This window comes from Corvus cornix, chromosome Z (genome assembly GCF_000738735.6).
Source record: "Corvus cornix cornix isolate S_Up_H32 chromosome Z, ASM73873v5, whole genome shotgun sequence".
Lineage (NCBI taxonomy): Eukaryota > Metazoa > Chordata > Aves > Passeriformes > Corvidae > Corvus > Corvus cornix.
The window spans coordinates 74,322,477-74,337,337 of NC_046357.1; the positions used below are offsets into that span (position 1 = coordinate 74,322,477).

The following is a 14,861-nucleotide window of genomic DNA, read 5'->3' on the forward strand; positions in this document are numbered from 1 at the left end:
TTTCCTTCAACAATCAATACTAAATAAAATGAACCTGAATTTCAGGCAAAAGCAGGCAGAGTTTCAAAATCAAACTGACCAAATACAGTGAGGAAAGTGCATTTTTCATTGCAATGGACTGGGATGTAAAAGAACAAAAAAGCAGGATGGGACATATTTCTACGCCATCCTAAAAAAAATGCAATTTTTTAACTAATAAAACAGGATTGTAAATTCAAACATTCCTAGCTGGCAACAAACCACAACCTTCTACATCAAAATGAGATAGTTCTCCTGCTGATTTAAACAGAAAACTTTCCTAATCATGGGAAATGCCTTTGTAATCTACTTGTGTCCACAGCAGTTTAAAGAGTTCATAGTCCATGGAATATCACAGATAGAAATGGAAAATAGGTATTTTCAAATGTAATTTGCCATATATTTAGGAAAAATAATAGGTTTTTGAAGGAAATACTACCAATCCCATTGCATCTCTGAGGCAACTCTATGCAGATCTGTAAGCACCCCCCAGAACATGTGGAAATATTTCCAGAAGCTGAAATGGATATAAGAAGAGAAACACTTTTAAGTGTTACAAATCCTTTGTGTTTAAGAGGGAACAAATTTTTTCTGCCCGGAGATTTCATTTTCAGAAAAATCTATTAAAGATGGAATCGAGAGGTAATCTCTTTCCACTGAAATCCCAAAGGCAGAATCCCAGGCTGGTGAGGTTGGAAGGGTGGCCCAAGCCCAACCTCCCTTCTCAACCAGAGGCTGTCCATGCCCAGCTGGGTTTGGAATCCCACGAACCTGATGATGCCTGTGAATGGAAAAACATTTCAGTACATTTAAAACCTGCTTACTTCTCCTGGGCTGGCTGCTCTGCCTCGTAAGCAGCCACCTTAGCTCCTGTCCCTGCTGGTTTTGCTGTTCTTTGCCTTCTTTTTCTCCTCGGAGCTGGGTCCATGACGTCTGGGCTGCCCAGGAGCGAGGAATCCCTTCGTTCTGGAGCTGCCAAGAGGAAAACCACCCAAGGTCAAAAGAAATCCACCATGAAGTGTTTCAAGACAACCCCTAAAATATTCCCTTTTTGTTTCATTCTTATGAAAATCTCTGCACTGCCAAGATGGCCTCAGAACTGGGAGAAGTTTGTGACATAAAGGCAAGTTCAAAATTTAAACCAGAAAGATAATCTTGCCTTGATACGTCTTTGTAGCCAGCGGAGAGAAAGACCAGCAACCCCAAACTGGACAATCTGTCTGGATTTTCACTGCCTCCTTTGCTGAAGCTGAGTGAAGCAGGCTCTGTCCAGGTTCACCTACCTATTTAAATTACCATGTGAATTCATACAATATGCTTTATGTACACTTAAGCAACAAACCCCTCTCCGCTTTGACAATCACCTACTCAAAACTCAAATGTCAAGACAAACAGATCCTTCCTTAAGCTAAAACCCTCCATAAAAAAAAACCTATAAATGCATTCAGAAGTTATGCAGACATTTTTATTCCAGCTATCAACATCCTGCAGCATATTTTCACTTGGTATTCCTGCTTTCAAAATGAAATCTTTAATTACCTATAATTTTCAAGACAACGATATCCAGAACAGCACAAACTTCAGCTGAAATATATTAAATAATAATGTGGTGACTGAAGCTGATGCTATTAGGGTAACTTCCTTGTTTATTACGTTTCTGTGCATTTTAGGGAGGTTTAATCCTCATGTGGATGACAGACGCCATAATTAGAGATTCAATACAAAAGGTTTTCACGAGTCCTGTTTCTCCATTCCTTTCACACTGGTTATCCACGTGTGCTGAAAATGAAGCAGGGAGGTAACACACAGCCCACAAGTGGCATTTTCACTGTTTCTCAAAGAAACATGTGTTTCTGGCCAAGAACACTGATAAATTAATCAGAAGCTCCCTGGAGCCAGTGCAGCACAGTGAAGCACATGCTTAACATTCAGTAATATTAAATATTCACCAGCACGCACTACACTGCATCATAGACTTGCAGAAATTTGCAGGGTGACAACAGGTATTAGCTGACGTATTTCCAAGGCACGAGCTAATTAACAAGTTCCAAAGTCCAGCACAGACAAGATACATTCCTACAGTAAATGCTGAGAAGGTTTAAACGACAGCCGAAGTCTCCACACTAAACTTTAACTACATATGCGTACTTTTCCAGTGTTCAGTGCTGAATATATGTTCATGATAGTAACTCTTTACCTGTCTGGGGCAGTGTGTCCAACACTTGCACAAACACTGTTTTATAGATCTCAACATCACTGTCCAAAGTTGGCCTCTTCATAATGAATACACACAGAACAGTTTACTGTCAAGAACCCAACAGATTTGAACAATTTTGCTGTCATAACTCCTGTCCTTCCTTTTTGCTGTTCTCCTACCACACCCTCTTCTTTGGCCAAAAAGTAGATCCAGAGGTGAATCTCATACACAAAAACCTACTTTTTCCTAACATAGTAAAAAAATGTCCCTGTGTTTTCACCTGTGCAATTTGGTGATCACAGCCCTCATGCTCAGCATTTTTTTTGCTGTTTAGACACAGAACTCTTCCGTGTCTAAAAAGAATTTTTAAAAGATTTTTCCCTTCTTTAGTTTCAAAAAAAAAAAAAATTCTTTTAATAATACCAAAAGAAATGCTTCTCATTCGGGTGGCCCAGAATTCAATCTCACAAATAGCAGCAGAGTGGCTCATGGGTGAGGGTTGATCACCACAAGCTTGGGGCCTTTTGTTGTGTTTGCTTCTTTCTTTCAAGCCAAAACTCTCAGAACTGCTGAAGAAAAGATGGAATACACTTGATTCTCACAGCACCGTGCATCACCACTGGACTTTAAACACACACACACTACTGCTGCCCAAAAATAACTCCCATTACTGAATTCATTTATAGCACTTGACTAAAAGCCAAAGAAAGCTTCAGCAAAATATTATCCATTGCTCAACGTAGAAACCTTTTGGAAAAATGAGAGACAGTCTTAGGCACAAGCCTAGCTTTGCATTCTGGAAATATTTTCTGTCTAAATTTAAGCAACGTTTTAAGGAAGCAAAGTTTCTTGACTCCTTGTGAAATTAAATTTCTTACTTCTATATTACGTAATTCAGTATGAATGATTGTTGTACCTTTGAGAGGAATATTGCAATTTAAACATAGACAGGACTAGTGCTGGATGAAAAACAGTAATTAAACCTCCTACACCAAACATTGATTTAGAAAAGAAAACATTCCCAATAGATAACACACTCTGCAGGTGAGTAACTGCAAGAAATAAGATTGATAGGACAGCAAGAAGGGGATCATAGTTCAAATACTAAAAGAATATTTGTGGCAAGAAGATTAAAGACTTTAAATAAAAATTTCTGCTTGTTGGAGGGTTTCTTGTTGTTTTGGGGGTTCTTTTTTGTAATTTTGAGAAGTGGTATTATTTGGTGGTCGAGGGAGTTTTCCAATAGGATATTCTAGAAAATAACTGAAAACTAAAAATAGCTGTGGTTGGTTTGGAAGAGCCAGGATGAAATCAAGTCAGTGCAGCCCCACAATGTTGGGGACCTGGAAATAGAAGATGCCTTTAATACAGAAAAATGCCAGGACTCATCCTCAAGACATTTGGAAATAAAGCATCGGGATCTCTGAAAGAACAGAAATTAATTTCTGTAGCCTAGTTATAGAGAGGCAGTCCAGATAGATTCTACAACACACCTCTGCATTACTTTATTTTGATATACGGAAGTCAATGGTTTAAAAAGAAATACCTTCCAACCTGTCACATCCACTTTCAGTTTGAAAAAACCCAACTCTGCACCTTCAGTCTCTGTATCATCACCTCTAATGAACATTCTACAGCTGAGACTTGTCTAATTATTCATGGCAGCGTCAATGAGAAAACAGGATCCAGATCCTCTCAGTACAGCAATAAAGGGCTAAAATCAGCACCAAAAGCTTAGTTTTGCCATAAAAAAATATAAACAGGAACAAAGGCAAGCAAAAAATGAGCAGCAGTTTTCCAAATTTGAGGAATTTGTTTGCCTGCAATGACCTAACTTCACACTGACAGAATACACAGCCTTGATGTCCAAATTATGAATGGTGGACCAGAGGCAGGGGAAAAAGCTGCAATTAATGAGGTTTTACCTATAGGAAACACAGTCACAGACACCACTTCTCTTCACCTTGCTGTTACATATTTAAGATATAACAAATGAACAAATGGATTCAAGGAACATTCACATTTTCAGCCTGTACCACTAAATGAAATGTATTTCGTTTCATCACAGTAAAGAACTTGCACTGATTAAGAAAAAAAAAAAGCTTTTCCAGACTGGTATAGAAGAGGAAATATTTTTAAAGGACATAAGCATTTATCCTGAAGAAAGGCCTTTATTTAAAATTATCTCCTATCCTGGAGATTTCATCAACAGCACCACAGAATTCTGACAATTTCAATTTCTCTTCTGAATGAAAAGTTCTCTTTTTCATCCAAGTAGGAAAGACTTAGGAAAATCTGTTCAGATTTTCAGACGCTAACACTATTGCAGCTCCCCTAAATTCCTCCCAGAGCCCTCCTGTCAGCAGAGCAGAACTCCCTGGTTGAATTCTGCCTTAACTCCAGGCAGCATGCTTTGCTCCATGGAATTACTCAACTGAACTTGGATGATGACTTAACTTAAAATCAGCACCAATATTACACAAAAAATGGGCTGAGAGGGGACCAAGTGGTCACCAAACTATCACCTGAAGAGCACCAGGACTGCCTGTGAGAGCTGTCCCCCAAGCTGCCAGAGGAAGGACAGAACAGAGAGGGAGCAGAACGCATCACTTTAATCCCTGCCTGTAGTATAACTCCAGCAATTTCATGGTTTCTCAATCCCAGCAAAATTCCCCAGGGATCACCACGGCTGATAATAATTAGCATCTCTTTGACAGCCTCGGCAGAGCCTTCTAAATGAATGGGTATGGAAATTAACACATCCCGAGGATGCAGGCAGTATCTGCAAAGCACAATTAAGTCATTCCTGACAGGCAACTGAGGTAACACCATTCCTACCTACGCTGAGGTTACCCCGTGTACAGAGGCTGGCATTTTTCATGAGAAATAGATCTGTTTAGATCACTCAGAGATCCAAAATTAAACACTGGTATTTACGGTCCGTGCATCTGCTTGGCTGAAAGCAACAGGAATATGTCACTATATTAATTTTCGGAAAACAACGAGAGCCATTCCCCATTCCCTTTGTTCTGCCCTACTGTATATTTCATTCTTTGTATAAATTTGGGTTTACTGTACCATAATCCCCTGGGGCCGAGAGGCAGTTGAGACCAAGGTTCTATAAATTCTCTGTCAGCTGGTTATTAACATTTATTTTTACAAAGAATATCTCCATGGGAAGTGTTTATGAAGACACATTTTAAAACAACTCCGGCAAAAAGTTGAGATCCAGCTACACAAAATTTATAAATTGTATTCAGCTCAGTAAGGAAGTTTACATTTCACCCTTCTAGGCTGTATTACCACTGAGTTTTCTATTTGCAAAGTATTCTTTTCCTGATGTCACCCTTTTCTAAAAGTTTTTTAAATACAATACATTAATTGAAAAAAAAAAAAAACCCAACCAAACCAAACCAAGAACACCACACAAAACAAAAAAAACCCCAACAAAAAAACAAACAAAAGCCCCCCCAAAAAAGCCAAAAAACACAAAATAAAAACCCTAAAAAAAACAAAACCAAAACACCCAACCAAACAAGAAAAACAAACAAACAAAAAAACCCAAAACAAAAAAGAAAAAAGCCCACCCTAAACATCAAACAACAAAAAAAACCAAACAGAAAACCAAACAAACAAAAACAAACAAACAAAAAAAAAAAACCCAAAACTACCCCACAAAACACCCTTATTTCAAACCTGCAGGGAAATGAATCAAGTTATGGCAAAATCTGTTTGCCATAAGGTTTCATTCTCAACACTTATTTGTTGGAGATAACTCAGGTGCTCATCTGTTGCCATCTCACATTGTCTGGAAACCACATGGCAAAAAAAATTAGGGTAAATTTGACACACAAATAATAAGTTTGGTCAGGAAGCACAAAAAAGTCTCTTTTCATCTATCAAAATACAAGAGGGTAAAAAAGGAACGCATTTTGCACATATCCAAGAGTCTCTGGGGGAGCTCATTAATTTTAATCATCAAAACCATGATCTGTAATAGAAATCTTTCTTTTAAAAAATACCTTGAGAAGGGAAATTTCAATGAACCACATAATCAGATGAGAGATACTAAGTTTCAATAACCCACATTAATGTGCTTTGCTGAAAATACTTCAGTGGTATTATAATTCTTAAAAAGTCCCTGTTTACGAGCACTGCTAAAGGTTATGATTTCGCTTGAAAATACTACAAATTTATAGTGTCCCTAGCCCCTAGAAGTTAGTACCTCTGTCACAGCACAAAGAGAAAGCTTTGGGATGTGCTCAGATCCTTCCTGATGTGGGTCAGGCAGGTGCTCTGTTGAGGCAACATTTTGCAATTTCTATCTGGACATCTAAAAACCTCCTAACAACTGAAGCCATTTTCCCTGCTTTATTTTCCGTGGGTGCTTGTCAGGAGCAGCACCAAGGCTGGTGACTCGGATGCTGTGGTGGTTTTAGGCTGCTCAGCAACAGCTTTTCAACAACCCACTGCAATTCCTGATTTACTGTGAGAATCTCTTCTCCCTCTCTGGCCCTCACATCTTTTCAGAGCTCTGTATGAAGGCTAATTTTCTGTGCACCATGGCTGGATGCGCTGTCATCCAGCACACAAGCACTTCCAAATTCAGGCATCAGCACTAAAAAGGTCGTGGTCTGAAGAGGTTTGGATGAGCTCAGTGTCCCGGGTGTGACTGTTTGCTGGAGTCATCCTCTGGGCTCCCGGGATGTCCCATTTGGATCATCTGTACCACCCAGGGTGGAGGTAGGAGGCTTCTGGACACAACTCCCAGGAGACATGAAGCACCATGCAGGTCGAGCAAACACAACAACAAAGCAGACAGACAGAAGAGCTGAAATCATGGGGCTACAGAAAGCTTTGGAAAGGATTTCTGGGCTGCGATGTCCCAATTCAATGTGAGGTAGTGGAGCCCAGAGTAATTCCTCACCAGGCTCGTAAAGCATAAACCTCATGCCTGCAACTCCATCACTGTTGCTCAACTTGGATTTTCTGGTGTCTGAGCTGATGTGGCTCAGGCCCTGGCACCAGCAGTGGTGGGGCTTCCAAGGATCACCTCTTAAGGTTACCCCATGTCAGAAATCTTTATTATCCCTAACCCCTGGCTGTGCAGATGTGGAGCCTGAGGTCAGAAAGTCAGTCCTAAAGAAGAATGTGAACAATCAACATTATTCACTGATTTCAAACCAGTAAGTGATTATTTTGTTAACCTTTATGTAGTCATAAAACCACAGAACCACAGGCTGGTTTGGGTGGGAGGGGATCTTCCAGCTCATCCAGTGCCACCCCTGCCATGGGCAGGGGACACCTTCCACTGTCCCAGGAGGCTCCAAACCCCATCCAGCCTGGCCTTGGACACTGCCAGGGATGATGGGGACTCCACAATCTCTGCAGGTAAGAATCACCTGTGCTGCTACTTGGAATGGGAAGGTAAGTAACAGATCGGCTCACGAGCACTTTGCAACTGGGCCTCTGAATGAATACCAACAGCGAGTCTCAAACCCTCACAGTGAGAGCTGCTGCTACTCCTGTGATAGATTCTTCACTCATTATCTCTTGGATGGAGAAATACACAACAGTGAGTGAAAGATCTGCGGACAATAAAGCCTTTTGACTTTATTTGGCTGTATTTTGACTTTCTCAGCCAGCAGTGTGCCCAGAAGGCCAGTGGCACCTGACCTGTATCAGGAATAGTGTGGCAGCAGGACCAGGCAGTGACCATCCCTGTGCTGGGCACTGCTCAGGCCCCACCTGAAATCCTGGGGTCAGTTCTGGGCCGCTCACAACAAGAAGGACATTGAGGGGCTGGAGCGTGTCCAGGGAAGGGAACGGAGCTGGGGAGGGGCTGGAGCCCCAGGAGCGGCTGAGGGAGCTGGGAAAGGGGCTCAGGCTGGAGCAAAGGAGGCTCAGGGGGGACCTTGTGGCTCTGCACAAGTCCCTGACAGAAGGGGGCAGCCGGGGGGTCGGGCTCTGCTCGCAGGGAACAGGGACAGGAGGAGAGGGAACGGCCTCAGGCTGGGCCAGGGCAGGCTCAGGGTGGACAGCAGCAGGAATTTCCCCATGGAAAGGGTGCTCAGGCCTTGGCAGAGGCTGCCCAGGGAGGTTTGGAGTGCCCATCCCTGGAGGTGTCCGAGGAAGGGCTGGAGGTGGCACTCGGTGTCCTGAGCTGGGGACAAGGTGGGCATCGGGCACAGCTGGGACTGGATGGCCTTGGGGGTCTTTTCCAACAAAGACAAATGATTCTGTGATTCCATCACTTGTTAAATTTATTTTCTTATTTCTTTGTATAAAGCACGGGGTTGCCCTGGTGCCTGAACAGTCCTTGCACTGCCTGGTCTGTCCTGGACATGCACATGAAAGCTGGTTTAGAGGATCACCATCCTGACACACAGTTCATTCCCAAAGAACCCCACGGGAGTCATGAGGCCAGAGGGAATTGTGTACTGAAGACAGCCTTAAATTTCAAGTGTGAGCTGCACTCAGGACACCCCCCCCCAGGAGCTCAGACTCCTCTGCCACAAGAATGATTTCTTTCCCCATTAAACAACCTTTGAGAAAATCAATACAACTCAAGGGAGGCCATAACTCTGGAAAATGTATGTTTTCATAATTATGGTATTTTATGGTGGATAAATCAGTAACCTCTACTAATAACTTCATCATGTTGTACTTATAAGCCTAAGATTTTTTTCAATTGTATTGCACATTCCACTTTTTTGTACTATAGATATTTCTACTTTAGCCTGAGAAGACATTCCAGGTGGAAAAATCCAAGATAAAACCCTATTTAAACAGGAACTTTGCTTGTCTGTATTTCACTATATATTTGTAAGGAAGCACAAAAACATTTAAACAAATACTACACTCAGAAGGTATTTTGCTACTTATTTATACAGCACCATAAATATGTGATGCTATTTCAGAGATAAAATAAGAACATAAACATGTGGCACTGTGTCTTTTCGAGAAAAAGACAGATTTAAAGCTTTAAAATAACCAACTCTAAAATTAGTCAGTGACACAGGGCCTATACCCCTTCAAAATGACACACAGCTTTAACCCTGGAAACAAACCAGCCACTTTAAAACTGTCCTTACACGTGAACACACAGAACTGACGATGGCATGGAGCCTAATCACCCAAAATTTCGTCATCAAAAGACAAAAGTCAAGATGAGTAAAAGGGAAGGGGTGATTCCTGGGGTGGGCAGGCACGAGAAGAGGGCTGGTGTTGTTGAGCAAGGCTCAGCCACAAGAAAAGCTGGGATCTACTGGCCCACGAGCCACTCAGATGGCCAATATGATTCTTCAGCTTGTGAAAGATTATAACGTGTGTCCATAATCCTTCAGTCAATGCTGATGGAGAACAGCTGAGAGTGAAAAGCTTAATTAATGCCCCAAACACTGCTACTGACAGGACCAAAGGTGACGTCGACATTATGAACTAATTAAGGAAACAAATCTAGACATTAAATGTGTTTTGGCCTTTTTGAAATGTTTATTTGAAGTATTTTAAAGATTAAACCACTGCCCAAAGTATTCAATGTCTTGAAAAATGAAGTGGAAAAATGGGAAGTTAGACATGACAACATCAGGAAAGCCAAGCTTTGCTCCAGCATCCTCCAAGCTTCAGTTGATGATCATCAAAACTTTGGGGTGAAGCATGTGAGATTTTGTACTGCCTTCTTTTATATCCATTCTCCTTTCCTCTCCCTGCCTTAAGCAAACTTTGAGACAAACTGAGGAGACTGTGGTGACTGGTGAAAGCAGATCTTTGCCCATAAAGTGACCACACAAGGTCCTTGACAGAATTATTTCAAACCCCTTCTTTCTCAAAGAGTTTTCCATGAGAAGCTCGTGCCCTTTCAAATGACCTTTCCTGCAGAAGGGATTGTTGGAATATTTATATTGTGCTTTTTGCATGTATAGACCTTGTTTTTTCCCCTAATTTAACAAGCTTTAGATCTTTTATTTTTACTGTATATTTTTTAATTTTGTATAACCAGCTGATACAGTTCCAAACGCTGTCATCCATTTTCCTGTATTTGCTGTGAAATGAACAAGCTGAACTGAAGTCTCACATGTCATACACTAGGAACAAAGTTCTATTCACACTATTAGCTTTCTGGACCCATTTACTTCTCCTGAAATCAATAAAAAACCTCCACTAAATAAAAGACATACCATGAGTAGTATTATCTACAAATTGCTGTCAGCTATCTCCTTTTTTTTTTTTTTTTCTTTTTCACCTAAATACAGTATTCCTAAAAGGCTTTTCATGCTGTGAATTTAAAGACAGTATTTAAGATGTCATTATGGCATGTCTTTATATACAGCTGCCATTAAGGTCTCTGTAATGGATTCAGAAATGATGAACATGGAAGGTGCCTCAGTCAGACATGACATTAATGTTTTTATGGCAGATGCACTGGCACAATCTCAATCAACATCACGGGATAATTCTGCTCTGGAAAATGCTACAGGTAATTCTGGTTGCCCTAAGAGGCTCTGAGGGTGTATTTAAAGAATTTTAAAGATCTCAGTAAGTACTCTGAGAGCAGCAACACATTAATATTTATTACAACACTTACTGAACAATGAACGTGAAACCTGGTCATGTGCAAGACGTTGATATACGATGAACAAAAAATTATCAATCAGCAGGTCTCAATCAGAATCAAGAAGTTGGTTTAATCTGTAACAACTTCTACTTGGATGTTCCTAAACACTCACATGGACACATACACAGCACGATTTTTAGTCACCATTTATTATTCATTGTGAATGGATTGTAAAAATTGTGGCAGGACCCCAGACCAGTGTTTACACTCTCACATGGGCTGTTTTTCTTCTCCAGGTCCTTGGGCATCTGAAGGGCTCTCCAGGTCTGGCTGGGCTGTGAACATGAGCCAAGTCCAGCACTGACAGGGCACAGTCAGCAAGGAGCTCAGCTTCAAGAGATGTAACCCACACCACGAAAACACCCCTGGTGCACATGGATACGGACAAGCTGGGACACACTCAGGGATTGTTTTAGAGGGCAGTGGTGGAGAAGAATGGCAGGAGCCCACGGCAAACAGCCAGGCCCCGAGTCGATCAGACAGCAGGGATGCAGAGCCAGGAGGCTGGGTGAGGCAACTGCATGGTGTGACACCGAGAGCCACAGCCAGACTCCTTACACAGGACTGGCCCTGCTCCCCTGGGATCCACTAACTCTGGGATAGTCTTTCCATATGGCAAAGCTGCAGCCCTCAGTGAGAAAAAACAGGATCCCGCCCTGAGCTGTGCTCATGTTCCCCGGATCCTCCCCCAGCCAACGTCCCTGTGAGCCACCAGGGCCAGCAGGCACCGGGAAAAACCTTCATTAAAATGGCAGTGATGGGGGTTTGATCATTCAAACCCCTAAAGCCACCTGGAAACACAAACCCTGGAAAACATGGTATTTTCTTCTGGTAAAGAGTCTGACAACTGAGTTTTGCTGATATTCAGAGTATCAGCTGCCTGAGGGATTACTGAAGGGTGAAACACAGCCTGGGACTGGCAAAGCTTGATGCAATTCCTCTACCCCTCCATCAGTGTGCAGTGATTCTAAAAATAAAAAAGGATATCTATATATAGGGATAATTTATGGTTGCTTAATATTTCGTGCAAGCTCAAAATATCTATATGCAAGAAGAAAATGCTTTTCTATATTTAATGTATTTTTGTAATTTCATTACACTGGGCAATTCTCATGCCCCTTCACCATTAAAAATTCATTTAAATTATTAAGGCCCTGTGGAAATTTTAAACACTTCCTGACATTTCTCCAAAACAACAGTCACTGTAATGGTAAGGTTTGATTACAAAAAGTAATACAATCTCCCTTTAACTAAATAAAGCTTAGAGAAAATGGGATTTAAATATAAAGGGTGTGTAAACACACACTCCTTTTCCCACCACAACACAACTGACTGGTTTAGACTGAAAGGACTTTTTCCTCTAGCACCTTGCTTCAGGAAAAATACCAAGGGATGATCACTGTGATATAAACCACAGACTAAGCTCCAGTGATGAAATACTATAAAAGCATGATGTCGTCAAAGAAAGAATGTCAGTGGGTTATTTCCAGAGAAATTTGGTAAAGATGTTGGAAAGTATGAATGATTTTATGACTTTTTCTAGAGAACCAAGAGAAAAAAAGGTGTTTCAGGCTACAAAGACTTGAAGAATTAAGCTCACTCGCTGTAAAAGCAGAATAAAGTCACTAGGTTAAGCAGGTGATGTGTGGGATGACAGAAAGCCATAACAAGGTTCTATAAGCAGAAAATATTGTATCATATGGGGTTTTTTTGACTCTTTCCAGGAAAAAAAAATAAATGTAAACCAGAGAATCTTGGTATGACATTTTCTCAAATTAAAGGTTCCATCTTAGAAGTACTCCAGCTACCCTAAGTAGTGCTGTATTTGACAGCTTGATCCTTAGAAAAAAACAGTGCTGATATTATTTAAAGCTACACTTTTTGCCTTTAACTACTATTGTTTCTAACCATCATCATTCTTGTCTAAGAAGACGTTTGAGAACCTGCAATTTTCCTTTATTGGAATGGATTAATCATTATTATATTGGCATACCTAACTTAAAAAATAATTAAAAAAAAAAAAAAAGAAGAAATCACACAGAGTTCCGAATCTGACATTTAAAAAAATATTTTCCTTCCTTGTGTGCTCCAGTGGGAGCTGGGAAGGCTCCACAGTGCTGCCCTTAGCCCCATGGTTGCTGGTACTGGGTGTTATTTTGGCACCCTGCCTCCCAGGAAGGCCAGTCTGGTCTGACTCCTCGTGGAGGACAACACTGTGCAGAAGAGTGAAAAACGTCAGAACAGAGTTCAAAAGCAGAGAAAGATACATCTAATCTTTGCCCATGCACACAAAACCCTCTTTGTTGACCAACAAAACCCACATTAAACCCTCCAGGACTGGGCACAAAGTGCTGATGTGAATAGCGGCTGCTCAGATGAGTAACACTTTTATTACATATTCAGAACTGAACACTTTGGCCAGGGACGGGGCCAGAATAAACCAGAGCAGCCTCTCTGGAAGTTAATGGAACCATAATGAATTACACCAATTGAGAATTCAGAGTATTATTCTGGGATAGAGCTTGCTGGTGAAATGCACAAAACAAAGCAAAAGGCTAATTGCATGCCGGGCATGAACGCAGTCACTTCAAATTGTATTTCCTGAAAAGGCAGCTGAGTAATATCATTACCTGAGAAACACCTAGAATCCTTCTTGACCATTCCCTCTCTTGCAAAACCTGCACATAGCAGCTTTGTTCTTTTTGGTTAAATTACATAAAAGAGATTAAAGTCCATTGCTGTTTTCTTTCCCCTGAACTACCAGGAAAAAAAGCATCACCACGACTAAAACATCCATTTTTAAACTGCTAACACACCAAACCTATCCTGGGATACGAAATTCTGTTTGATACAATAAATCTTCCCCAGCCTTGGAAAAGCTGAAGGGTGCTGCATGGTCAGGGCTGTTTTGGGGGGACGTTCCCAGGTGCTGTGATGGGCTCCCAGTCCACGCAGCTTGCTGGCCCCTGGACTGCTGCTAGCCTGCACGGTCACACATCAGAGCCTCTTGTTTTGGTGGTTTTAGAAAAGGAAAATGCTCTGTGCCTTCAGCATTACCCTCAGGAACCCTCACCACAAAATTACCTGTCACTTCCTCTAGCATTGTTTTCACTCATAACAACTATTGCAGCTGATAACAAGAACTGTGTTGACCTAGTTATCCAAGGATATCTAAGGAAAATAAAGCCACCTCCTGTCTGCCAGACGGGGATTTTAAAGTTCCTCGGGCCCATGAGCAACAAGGGGATGATTTGTTCTGAGAAGCAGCCGCGAATTGAAAATGTCAGTGTTGTCCTGAATGGGGACAGCAGCAGCCTGGGCCACTGGAGAAGCTCAGCTCTGAGACAACAGGTTGCTGGCAGGAAGGGTTTGGGGGCTGTTTTCCCTTGTAGTTTCCTACCCCAGACAAAGGACACACAGCACAGAGCAGGGTGAATTTGCTGCTGCCGGGATAAGAGTCACAACTGACTGAGCCACTGGCTGCTGTTAATAAATGTAATGTCAGCTCTCTCCCGCAGTAATTTTATCAAGCCACAGTGAGGAGAATGAAGTGGGAAATAGCTTAATCTCACCAAAATGCAGTGCCACTTCTTCCTGAAGTCCCATTTTGGAAAAAAAAAAAACCTAAACGAAAATGCAATTTGTTCTGTCCTTTACTTGTACTTCTCACTGCTGCAGAAGCATGGAGCAGCAGAGAGTGAAACACACACGGTTCCCACCTTAGAGCTGCAAAATCCCTAACCTGTACCTCAAATTTAATACCTTGTCTCCCACCAGAAGACAGGAACTGTGGATTATCCCACTGCCCCACTAGGGCTCATCTCCTGCGCCCATTCCTTTCCCTCCAGCTAACAGACACTCTCCTGCCCAAGGGGAATTCACCAGTGACTTATTTTACATTGTTCATCCAGTGAAAATACTCCTCAGTAGGCTACAGACACATCATTACTGGGGATGGGGCTTTAGGAAAGCATTTAATGTCTTTCAGCCATAAAATATAAACATCTCCTGAAAGTGCTGGCTTACCTG

General features: G+C 41.6%; 1 protein-coding gene across 5 annotated transcripts in view; it reads right to left on the bottom strand.

Moving 5' to 3' along the window:
- Positions 1-823: 823 nt before the first annotated feature.
- XRCC4 (X-ray repair cross complementing 4) overlaps positions 824-14,861 on the bottom strand; it is an 89,132-nt gene continuing 75,094 nt past the window's right edge. For all 5 annotated transcript variants that reach the window (XM_039567494.1, XM_019292150.3, XM_039567493.1 and 2 more), the window contains one exon: positions 824-990. In XM_039567494.1, the coding sequence (XP_039423428.1) occupies positions 839-990 (152 nt within the window). In that variant the 3' untranslated portion in view covers positions 824-838. The remainder of the gene's footprint in view (positions 991-14,861) is intronic.